Raw genomic sequence first — 12,488 nt, 5'->3', positions numbered from 1 at the left:
TCCAGAGACTAACAGTTAGACGTTCTCTTCAGGATGCCGGTCGCATTTTTATGTGACACGTCTGTGGGTGTTTTTCTTCCTCCCAGATCCCGCTTCAGTTACCACAACCCCTTCACAGGCTCCATCAGCCCAGGGTGGAGGAGAAGAGCAGGGTACAAGGTCTAAAAGTGTGTGTCTGTGTCTATGCAAAGAAAAGAAAACCCCCAAACCAAGTTGTGTGTGTGTGTGACCAAGACACAGGTCAAACTGTCAGCTGTCAGCAGGAGGCTGACACACTCATAGGGAGCAGGTTGACAAATACAAGAATGTGTTGATTATGGCAAATACAGAGGCTTTTTAAATCACAGTGCATGTGTAATAGCTGACATCTTCATTTGTTCTCTTTGCCACTGAGGCAAATTGTCTTTTATGGAGGCTGCCTTCCAGGCAATTTCCTGTGGTACTTAGCACAACGGGGGCGTTCAGAGCAGTCTAAACGCTAGTTTAACAGGTCTACAGAGCGGTCTAAACGCTAGTTTAGCCGGTCTTCAGAGCGGTCTAAACGCTAGTTTAGCCGGTCTTCAGAGCGGTCAAAACGCTAGTTTAGCCGGTCTTCAGAGCGGTCAAAACGCTAGTTTAGCCGGTCTACAGAGCGGTCTAAACGCTAGTTTAGCCGGTCTACAGAGCGGTCTAAACGCTAGTTTAGCCGGTCTACAGAGCGGTCTAAACGCTAGTTTAGCCGGTCTACAGAGCGGTCTAAACGCTAGTTTAGCCGGTCTACAGAGCGGTCTAAACGCTAGTTTAGCCGGTCTACAGAGCGGTCTAAACGCTAGTTTAGCCGGTCTACAGAGCGGTCTAAACGCTAGTTTAGCCGGTCTACAGAGCGGTCTAAACGCTAGTTTAGCCGGTCTACAGAGCGGTCTAAACGCTAGTTTAGCCGGTCTACAGAGCGGTCTAAACGCTAGTTTAGCCGGTCTACAGAGCGGTCTAAACGCTAGTTTAGCCGGTCTACAGAGCAGTCTAAACGCTAGTTTAGCTGGGCCACCATTTGAGGAAACGGTGAATGTCAGACTTGTTACCTAGAGTAGCCTAGTGTTGCCTAGAGTAGCCTAGTGTTGCCTAGTGTTGCCTAGAGTAGCCTAGTGTTGCCTAGAGTAGCCTAGTGTTGCCTAGTGTTGCCTAGTGTTGCCTAGAGTAGCCTAGTGTTGCCTAGAGTAGCCTAGTGTTGCCTAGTGTTGCCTAGTGTTGCCTAGAGTAGCCTAGTGTTGCCTAGAGTAGCCTAGTGTTGCCTAGTGTAGCCTAGTGTTGCCTAGAGTAGCCTAGTGTTGCCTAGAGTAGCCTAGTGTTGCCTAGAGTAGCCTAGTGTTGCCTAGAGAGGCCTAGTGTTGCCTAGAGTAGCCTAGTGTTGCCTAGAGTAGCCTAGTGTTGCCTAGTGTAGTATAACCTATCGCTGTTCCAGCCAGCGGTAATGTTCTGGTCAGGGTGCCCAGGCTAGGCCACTCGAGCGCTGGAAGGGCTGCTATGACGTTGTGTCTGATCTGAGCCTTAGCCCCCCGGCTGTGAGAGAGAGACCCACTCTTCTGTCCCCTGTCCCCCCGGCTGTGAGAGAGAGACCCACTCTCCTGTCCCCTGTCCCCCAGGCTGTGAGAGAGAGACTCACTCTCCTGTCCCCTGTCCCCCAGGCTGTGAGAGAGAGACTCACTCTCCTGTCCCCTGTCCCCCAGGCTGTGAGAGAGAGACTCACTCTCCTGTCCCCTGTCCCCCAGGCTGTGAGAGAGAGACTCACTCTCCTGTCCTCGGTCCTTGTTCTTGAGCAGCAGCAGCTTCTGCTCTCTCTGCTGTCTCTCCAACTCCTGCTCCAGACGGTGTCTCTCCATCTTCCTCTGGTGCTCCTGCAGCTCCTGCTGGTGCTTCAGGGCCAGCAGCTCCTGCTGGTGCTGCGGAGGAGAGGGGAAGAGGAGAGGGGAGGAGGAGGGAGGAGGAGGGAGAGGAGGATAGGGGATGAGGAGGAGAAGGGAGGAGGAGAGGGGAGAATGAGGAGAAGGAGCAGGAGAGGGGAGAATGAGGAGAGGGAGGAGGAGAGGGGAGAATGAGGAGAGGGAGGAGGAGAGGGGAGGATGAGGAGAGGGAGGAGGAGAGGGGAGAATAATAAGAGGGAGGAGGAGAGGGGAGAATGAGGAGGAGGAGGAGGGGTGGGGAGGAGGACGGATGGGGCTCTTAACTTTTACTGTGATACAATTATATTAAAGGGTTAACCATTACATCATCGTGCTTTCAGCTACCGATGATGAAGCTTGAATTCCAATGAACATTAAGAGGAGAGAGAGAGACTTGACCATGTCAAGGATGTGACATGGCTAGATGTCAATCAAAGCAACAGCAGAACTGCTTCAATAGCAGTTGGCTGAGCGGTTAGGGAATCGGGCTGTTACTCAAAGGTTGCTGGTTCTATTCCCGGCTGTGCCAAAAAAATGATGTGTCCTAGGGCAAGGAAAAATGTAAATGCATTTAGACAGGGCTATTTTTAGCCCGGGCTGCCTCTTTCTCATTGGCCGGCTCTGTGACCGTGGCAACGCAGGGACGCCTGTTTGCATAGTGAGTCATCTTCCTCCCATGCACACGCACAAACACTAGGTTCCCATGGAGATAGCAGAGTAAAGCAAAGCTCTGTCTGCTGATCACACGGGCATAGAACACCCCACACACTCACACACACACAGACTTACTAACACCCCCTCCCCCACACTCCTCCCCGCCTCACCTGGACGTGCTCCTGCAGCTGGGCCTCGTGCTGCCTGGACAGCTGCTCATGCTGCCTCTGGAACTCAGCGATGAGGATCTGCCTCTGGAGCTGCTGTTTCTGCTTCAGGTGGAGCAGCTCCAGCTGCAGCTGCCTCTCCCTCTGGGCCGGGGGCCCGTCCCCTGGGGGCTGGGGCCCCTCCCCGGGGGGCTGGGGGGCCAGGCCAAAGGGCTGCTGGGGGGCCAGGCCAAAGGGCTGCTGGTCTACGCGCAGGTCCATGGGGATGGCGGCGGGAGGAAGCTGCATGGGCAGAGCAGCGCTCACGTCCACTGTGGAGGGAGAGAGAGAGAGAGAAAGAGAGAGAGAGAGACAGAGACAGAGACAGAGACAGAGACAGAGACAGAGAGACAGAGAGACAGAGAGAGAGAGAGAGAGAGAGAGAGAGAGAGAGAGAGAGAGAGAGAGAGAGAGAGAGAGAGAGAGAGAGAGAGAGAGAGAGAGAGAGAGAGAGAGAGAGAGAGAGAGAGAGAGAGAGAGAGAGAGAGAGAGAGAGAGAGAGAGAGAGAGAGAGAGAGAGAGAGAGAGAGAGAGAGAGAGAGAGAGAGAGAGAGGGAGGGAGGGAGGGAGGGAGGGAGGGAGGGAGGGAGGGAGGGAGGGAGGGAGGGGAGGTTAGTCAAACGTTTTGTCATGTTTTCATCCAACCGTGTATCCAAAGCGGCATGCAGCACTATAAAGCGAGAGTGTCACTATAAAGCGACAGGACCAGGCTGGTAACACAACGCCTCACTGTGTCACACAGATCACACTCAGTCATTTGAAGCCAACTTACTAAGTACCCTCCATGATGTGTGTGTGGGGGGGGGGGTTGAGAGCAACAATAGACACCCAAATAGCGTCAAGAGGGGTCACACAGAGGTCACAGAAGGTCAGTGAAGGCCTCTTCATCCTCGTACACAAGGCACCTTTGTGACAAGTGTATGTTTGAGGAGAGGTGACATGGTTAGGGGTGACAGAAGAGGACAATGCCAGTGTTTGATTGGCGAGCGCACACACACACACATACGCACGCACAGCCTCGCCCAACAGGAAGTTGTCCCAAAGCAAACTACTTCCTGCATAGAGGAGTCTATTGTCTTGGAGAGAGATAGGACTGATGGTGAGACAGTTACTCCTGCTGAGAACAGGAAGGAGAACAGAAGAAACACTCAATGCTAGATCAACACGGCTTGAGTACTACATACAAACACGCAGACATTACCTTTACATATAGAGAGTTTACATACAAATAGAAAAAACTGATTTTAATAACCTAATTAAATAATGTATTAATTTAGCACATTTTGATTCAAAAAGACTTTGATCCAGATTTCAACCTGGAACCCTCCCGATGTACAGTCAAATGCTCTAACCACTAGGCTGGAGCCTTGGGGAAGAACAGTGAAGGAATGTGAGAGAGTCAGAAAACAGGTTTGGACCAGACCCAGCTGACTGTGGCAGAACACCAGCCAGGATCCAGAGGAGGGAGGCTCCGGGTTGAACACCACAACCAACCTGCCTGGCGAGCTTGTCCTCAGAGGATCAGACTGGAGCGCATCTCTGTCTCTCTCTCCCTCCCTCTCTCTCTCTCTCTCTCTCTCGTGTGCACACACACACACACACACACACACACACACAGCCAGGATGTCCGGGGACCTGTGAGTTCCAGTTTGGATACACACACTCTTGGGTGCAGAGATGCTACATGGCAACAGAGCAAAAACAATCTCCCTGCAACATGAGTTTAGCAGCAGGGATTTGCTGACACGCAGAGCACATGGTGTGTGTGTGTGTGAGTGAGTGAGAGAGAGCAACAGAGAGTGTGTGTGACTGCTTGTCGCATTAATCAGTACAGTTTGTGTGTGTGTGTGTGTGTGTGTGTCCAGGTGTAACACTGGACCAGAAGGATCCATTCTAGAGTAGCTGATGGAGATTGATTCGCACGGCTGGCCTAGCCAGGACAGGGGACACTAAAGCCACAACTGGCCGATCCATCACACCCTTCAGCCAAAACACAGCCTGACCAAGCACTGTGCAGGACCACAACTAAGGATCTGAAACTGGGAACAAACAGAACAGTCCACGACGGCACATGTAGATGATCTGCAGATTCCTGTTGTGTCTTGAGTGTGTGATTAAAGGAGTAGGCAGACACTGGGCCAAACGTCTAGTCTGATGGACAGACTGAGAGTGTTCCAGATTACAGCTTCCCAAACGCCTATATTTAGAACTGAAAGAGGGTCTGTAAATTGAGTAATACATGTCTGATCTTAAAAGCTATGTTTTTGACAAATGCAGGCATTAACAGCGGCCCTCCATTAGAGAGGTGGTCCACTTCCACCCAAGACAGTTTGACATCATTCTTAACAGTTATTCCTCTGCTACGCAACATAGGATATTGCCCACTACACAGACAACATGATCATAACGATGCTATCGCTTACGGGTCAGAAAGAAAAAAAGAAAAAGAAAAAATCACTTGTGTCACTGGGAAAACAATTTAGATGATTTGGAGGCTTTCTGCCTCAAACACGATGGAGTCCATCGCGAGACGGAGTGCAAAATACTGCCGGATCAAATATCCAGCTTTTCTCTCATCGATTTTTCCGCCGGGGAGAGCCGCGAGGCAGGGTGCCAGGGCAGATGCCAGTCATCAATACAAGAGCAGCACACCCGCAGCCAATCAGAGAGGGCCTGGCCTCCCACATGACCAGCTGGAGGGGGGCTGGCAGTTGTGGTCTGATGGGGAGGCCAGTGGTCTACTTGGCACTGGGCAGGACTCTGCCTGCAACCCTACTCCTCCCCCTGGACCTGCAGGAGAGGGGCGAGGCTGAGACAGGCAGACTGGAGATGGGGGGAGGGTGTGTGAGAGAGAGAGACAGAGACAGAGAGAGAGACAGAGAGAGAGACAGAGACAGAGACAGAGAGAGAGAGAGAGAGAGAGAGAGAGAGAGAGACTACGTGTGTGTGAGGCAGGGTCTGAGTTAGAAAGACTGTATGCGTGTGTGGAATTGAGGGTGTGTGTATATATCTGTGTGTGAGTGAGAGGGTGTGTGTGTTTTGTCGTTTTAGATTTTGTTCTTCTGAACATTGGTCCACATCAGCACTAAGTGGTCCATGTCCAGGAACAGTCATCACATGATGGGACAGTCTCCTGGGACAGTGTCCATAGAAGTCGACTGGATCAGGAGGACAAGGCTGTTTGGCTGTCGACGACAGTCTTTCACATTTCCATGGTCCCTGAACACAAACATCACAACCTTTCAAGCGGATCAACAAAGTGATTCTGTTCCGCAAACACACACACGCGTTAACGCTTCCACACACAAATAAACACAAAACACTGGGTCAAACAAACACCGTCTCTGTTCCAGAGCGAACCCATTCAAACGCCGTCTCACGGCAAAACCCTGCTCCCTCCCAACACAGAGAGAGCTCTAATTCCCTAACCGCTCAGCCATCTGACCCCCCCAATCACAGCCTCTATGTGTCCCCAGCCCTCCAATCACAGCCTCTATGTGTTCCCAGCCTCCGCTTCCACGGAGAGTTCTAGAATAGACTGGATGGGTCGTCGACCATGAGAGGGGTATTGTGTTTGATGAAATGACCCCCGCCCCCCCTCTGGCCAGGCCTCGCACCCCGGTGACCCCCGTGAACCCGGGCTGCTGGTGAGCGGAGGTGCTGCGTGGGGGCTGACGTCCGAGCCAGGCCCCGCCCTCGCCACAGAGAGACACTTGTTCCCAGGGTGACGGACAAAAGGGGTTCGCGCGGTAACCCTACCAAGCTGCAGACGACCCCAGGGCATGCTGGGAGGGGGGAGGAGGGGAGAGAACTCTGGAAACCTGCACGGTTCCATTCTACAGGTGAGCTGTATGTGGAGAGGTGGTGGGGGTGGTGATGATTAGGATGGTTTGGGAGGTAGTGTTGTGCTGTTTTTCATCTCTGGAAGTCAGAACATCTCCATCGCTCTCCTCAGACAAACAGACAAAAGCAGAAAAACACAAGTAGAGTGCAGTAAAACATATAGTACTGATCACTCAATTATCAGTCAACTGACCTGCTGTACTGCTTCCTAAACCCTCTTTAAAACACATCTCATACACAATGTACTGCTTTGTAAAGGACAAGTGCTCTGTGCGTGTGTGAGAGAGAGAGAGCCCACCTGTATGTGTGTCCGTATATGAGTGTGTGTGTATGTGTGTGTGTGCATGCATGTGTGTGTGTGTGTGTGTGTGTGTCCGCGTCCGAGTGTCTGTGTGCCATACCAACTCATCCCATTAACAGGACAGAGCAGTCAGGAGGCGCAGCGATCAATGGCTGGCTGGTCCTCCTAGCAGGGCTGAGAGGATGAATCCCCAATTACAGGCACTCACCCTGCAGAGAGACCAGGAGGAGAGGGGAGGAGAGGGGAGGCTGTGGAATCACTGCTGAACAAGCCCTGGACACTCAAGGGCTAACCACGCTACCACATTAGCATACCAGAGAGAGTGCTGTGAGACGCAGGCTGGGGAGATAACAGGCTAACGGCGCTAGCGGGGCAGAGATAGCAGGCTAACAGCGCTAGATAGCAGGCTAACAGCGCTAGATAGCAGGCTAACGGCGCTAGCGGGACGAGCACGCCCCCGCGGAGTGCTAACGGCGAGGCCCGCATGTCTCGCGTGTCTTCTGCATCTGAGCGGAGGAGGCTAGGCTCCAGGGTTCCAGGGCTCCAGGGTTCCAGAGCTCCAGGGTTCCAGAGCTCCAGGGCTCCAGGGTTCCAGAGCTCCAGGGCTCCAGGGTTCCAGAGCTCCAGGGTTCCAGAGCTCCAGGGTTCCAGAGCTCCAGGGTTCCAGAGCTCCAGGGTTCCAGGGTTCCAGAGCTCCAGGGTTCCAGAGCTCCAGGGTTCCAGAGCTCCAGGGTTCCAGAGCTCCAGGGTTCCAGGGTTCCAGAGCTCCAGGGTTCCAGAGCTCCAGGGTTCCAGAGCTCCAGGGTTCCAGAGCTCCAGGGTTCCAGAGCTCCAGGGTTCCAGAGCTCCAGGGTTCCAGGGTTCCAGAGCTCCAGGGTTCCAGGGTTCCAGAGCTCCAGAGCTCCAGGGTTCCAGGGTTCCAGAGCTCCAGGGTTCCAGAGCTCCAGGGTTCCAGAGCTCCAGGGTTCCAGAGCTCCAGGGTTCCAGAGCTCCAGGGTTCCAGGGTTCCAGAGCTCCAGGGCTCCAGAGCTCCAGGGTTCCAGAGCTCCAGGGTTCCAGAGCTCCAGGGTTCCAGGGTTCCAGAGCTCCAGGGTTCCAGGGTTCCAGAGCTCCAGGGCTCCAGAGCTCCAGGGTTCCAGGGCTTGTCTTTATCTGGGCCTCGGAGGGGAACCCCACAAACAATCTTTCTTTCACCAGGGCGGTTTGTGAGGAGCTGTTAGCATAACAAACACCCCAAGGCCAACCACAACAGATTACATTGTATCTGACATGTTTACAGTAAACAAACATTTTTACATATAGCAGAGCGGAATCAGGCCACTGTGAGTCAATTAGCCATCACTAACAGAGACGCTGGCTGGGTCAGTGGGGTTGATGTAACTGGTGTGTGAGGCCAAAACAGTTTGAATGCTGTTACATAACCTTGCCCACCCACCAGACAACACACACAAACACCCACACATTAGACCCAGTTATCTGAGGCCAGTATCGAGGGAGTAGATCTGATCTGAGGCCAGTATGGAGGGAGTAGATCTGATCTGAGGCCAAAATGGAGAGATAGATCTGATCTGAGGCCAGTATGGAGGGAGTAGATCTGATCTGAGGCCAGTATGGAGGGAGTAGATCTGATCTGAGGCCAAAATGGAGAGATAGATCTGATCTGAGGCCAGTATGGAGGGAGTAGATCTGATCTGAGGCCAGTATGGAGGGAGTAAATCTGATCTGAGGCCAGTATGGAGGGAGTAGATCTGATCTGAGGCCAGTATGGAGAGATAGATCTGATCTGAGGCCAGTATGGAGAGATAGATTTGATCTGGGGGCAGTATGGAGAGAGTATATCTGATCTTGGGTCAGTAAAGTGTTCTGCAACTCAGAACATAATCAGGATCATTGGAAGATCTTTTTTCAGGCTTTCTGATCTATTTATAGCCAGGCATCCCTGCAACGGCTTTCCAGCAAACACACGCTCGCATTCACACGCACACACACACACACCATAATACGGAGATCACACACGCAACCACAGACCAGAGTAATAAGGATTAGGTAAGGATTACCGTGGGAGGAATCCATGACATGATATTCCATGAACAATGACCCACACAGGTAATCTTGGTGGGGGGGGGGGGGAGAATGCCGTGGTGACTCCTGCATAAGCATGATGGTTGGCTGGGAAAAGGGTGGGAGGAGTAATTGTGGACCAATGGGGTTTGTTGTTGGGTATGCACATGGCTGTGTGTGCCTTTTCAATGTTTCAGCACTTTAAGTTCAGGGTCAGCCAATGAGAGAACATGCAGGGAAAGGACAGAGTGCTGTGTGTGTTTGGTCAAAGAGCTTGTTTGTAACTAACAACTGCAGTGCAAGATCGACACACAAAGCCAAGACATTTAAACAAGACATTTAAACCCTTGTTCCAAAACATTATTGGACATACATCATTCATGTTCTCAGACGGACATTAGAAACTCTGGTTCTGAACTGAAAGACAGAAAAACATCAAATGCTAGTAGCAGTCAGCTGTGGACCAGTCTAACGCCAGACTGCTGCTCGCTCTCTCCCATTCTCCATCCCCTGCTCTCTGTGCTCTCTCTCTCCTCTCTTCCTTCCTGCTCTCTGTGCTCTCTCTCTCCTCTCTTCCTCCCTGCTCTCTGTGCTCTCTCTCTCCTCTCTTCCTTCCTGCTCTCTGTGCTCTCTCTCCTCCTCTATTCCTCCCTGTGTCTTTAACTGTTGTTCCTTCCTTTTGTATCTCTCTCGTCTGCTTTCAATACCTATTTCTCTTCCACTTTACCAATCTCCCTCCCTCTCCCTCTCCCTCTCCCTCTCTGTCCCTCCCTCCCTCCCTGTCTGTCCTTCCCTCCCTCCCTCCCTGTCCCTCCCTCCCTCCCTCCCTCCCTCCCTCCCTCCCTCCCTCCCTGTCCCTCCCTCCCTCCCTCCCTGTCCCTCCCTGTCCCTCCCTCCCTGTCCCTCCCTCCCTGTCCCTCCCTCCCTGTCCCTCCCTCCCTGTCCCTCCCTCCCTGTCTGTCCCTCCCTCCCTGTCCCTCCCTCCCTCCCTCCCTCCCTCCCTCCCTCCCTCCCTCCCTCCCTCCCTCCCTCCCTCCCTCCCTCCCTCCCTCCCTCCCTCCCTCCCTCCCTCCCTCTCCCCCTCTCCCCCTCTCCCCCTCCCTCCCTCCCTCTCTGCAGTCTGGGACAGGCACCATGCGGCAGGACCCAGCGGAGCGCAGCGTCCAGTCAGGCACACTCCAGCCAGCGCTCGCTCACGCTACTGACACACAACCAAACAGCCCAACACAATCCTACTGACACAGTCCAACTCCGGGGAAACCTCTCATATTTAACCGTCAAGCTTGACTTGTAATAACACATGTTGTACAGTAGAGAACTTGGCTACACAAACAAGCCCCCTCTGCTAAAAAGGGGATGCACCATGAGCAGTCCAACACCAGCCTCACCTTCCAGCTGACACACGTACCAGCACACAGCTGCTGAGAATGCTGTCTGCCCACACACACACACACACACACACACACATACACACCCACACATACACACACCACCCCACACACAGATACAGACCCACACCCACAGACACAGACCCACACCACACCCGCACAGATCGACCCCCCCCCCCCACCCAGGGACAGCAGGGAGGTAGTAGCAGACTTGGCCATCTGCTCCATTCAGAGAGAGCAGCTCAAGGCTGCAGGGAGCTGATCCTGGGATAGCATACATCACCACCATTCAATAAACACAGTGACTACTGCTCCGCTGCCCACACACACACACACACACACACACACACACACACACACACAGAAAAGCACTAGAAACAGGTCAAATAATATCCTTTAGTTTAACAGACACACACACACCAGCTTGTGCAGATAGAAATGTTCAGTCCAGAGTGTTCTTACCCATCAGTCTTGCTGGCAGGGCTGTGTGTGTTTTCTGCCTCTAAAGGCGCGTAGCAGAACCAGAGCTGGAAACTCGGCGCAAGTCAACACACACACTGGGTCCTTGTGAGGGGAGCACAGGCTGCAGGGACTGAGGCGCTGGGATCTCACACTCACTCACTCACTCTCACTCCCGCTCCGCTCCGCTCCGCTCTAACCCTCCGACTGGGTGTCTCTCTATCTGCTTCTGTGGTCCCCTCCCCTTCTCTCTCTCCCTCTCTCTTGCTCGCTCTCCCTCTCTCAGGGCTGGTGACATCAGAGGGCAGTCTCAGGCATTCATGCTGCTGACTGTTTGTGTGATTACATGCTTTCTCTCTCTCCCCCTCCCACTCTACCCTTCCTCCCTCTCACTTTCCCTTGCTCTCTCCACCCTCTCTCCCCCTGCCAACCCCATCCACCCTCTCTCTCCACCCTATCCCCCCTCTCTCCACCCTCGCCCCCGCTCTCTCCCCATGCCAACCCGACCCCTCTCTCTCACCCCAACCACCCCTCTCTCCCCCCCTCTCTCTTCTTCCATGTGGCAGTTCAGTAAGGCTTTATTGGTGTGACATTCAAGGTAATGTATGGGCCCAGCAGAAGCTGAAAAGTCATTAAAGGAGAAGAAACCAATGTGTCTTTTAACCTGATCAGACCAGTTGTTCGTTGATGACAAGGTCTGTGAAAACATACACCTGGAGGGATTAGATCTGGGACCAGTACAGAGATGGTGATTGGCTGTTGTGGATGAGACCAGTGGTGATTGGCTGTGGTGGATGTAACCAGTGGTGATTGGCTGTGGTGGATCAGACCAGTGGTGATTGGCTGTGGTGGATGAGACCAGTATGAGAGAGCAGTATCTTGGCTGGTAGAGGAGACGGTCCCCTTGGGCCAATACATCCACTGTCATTGGCTATTAAGTATAAACAGGCTGGTCGATGGTGGGCCAATAAGAGGTAGGATCTGGGGAGGGATATTTAGAAGGTGTGTGTGTGTGTGTGTGTGTGTGTGTGTGTGTGTGCGTGTGTAAGGTGAATGGGGGTCTTCAGCAGATCAGTGGATCGATGTAACATTTATTTGTGTGTGACACAGATGAACCTTCAGTACCAGTAAAGACAGGGCTCTCTTATCCTGGGACACAGATGAACCTTCAGTACCAGTAAAGACAGGGCTCTCTTATCCTGGGACACAGATGAACCTTCAGTACCAGTAAAGACAGGGCTCTCTTATCCTGGGACACAGATGAACCTTCAGTACCAGTAAAGACAGGGCTCTCTTATCCTGGGACACAGATGAACCTTCAGTACCAGTAAAGACAGGGCTCTCTTATCCTGGGACACAGATGAACCTTCAGTACCAGTAAAGACAGGGCTCTCTTATCCTGGGACACAGATGAACCTTCAGTACCAGTAAAGACAGGGCTCTCTTATCCTGGGACACAGATGAACCTTCAGTACCAGTAAAGACAGGGCTCTCTTATCCTGGGACACAGATGAACCTTCAGTACCAGTAAAGACAGGGCTCTCTTATCCTGGGACACAGATGAACCTTCAGTACCAGTAAAGACAGGGCTCTCTTATCCTGGGACACAGATGAACCTTCAGTACCAGTAAAGACAGGGCTCTCTTATCCTGGGACACAG

At 52.8% G+C, this 12,488-nt stretch overlaps 1 protein-coding gene across 1 annotated transcript in view; it reads right to left on the bottom strand.

Annotated features, from left to right (window-relative positions):
- hdac4 (histone deacetylase 4) overlaps window positions 1-11,018 on the bottom strand; it is a 68,165-nt gene extending 57,147 nt beyond the window's left edge. Inside the window, exons 1-3 of the mRNA XM_084688896.1 lie at window positions 10,832-11,018; window positions 2,741-3,048; window positions 1,766-1,916 (exon numbers count right to left, since the gene is read on the bottom strand). Coding sequence (XP_084545022.1) covers window positions 1,766-1,916; window positions 2,741-3,048; window positions 10,832-10,835 — 463 coding nt within the window. The 5' untranslated portion in view covers window positions 10,836-11,018. The remainder of the gene's footprint in view (window positions 1-1,765; window positions 1,917-2,740; window positions 3,049-10,831) is intronic.
- Window positions 11,019-12,488: the final 1,470 nt, after the last annotated feature.

This window comes from Hypomesus nipponensis, chromosome 23 (assembly GCF_054491055.1).
Source record: "Hypomesus nipponensis isolate SF chromosome 23, ASM5449105v1, whole genome shotgun sequence".
NCBI classification, from domain to species: Eukaryota; Metazoa; Chordata; class Actinopteri; order Osmeriformes; family Osmeridae; genus Hypomesus; species Hypomesus nipponensis.
The sequence above is the reverse complement of the archived record's forward strand: the minus strand, read 5'-3'. Positions and strand labels throughout refer to the sequence as shown.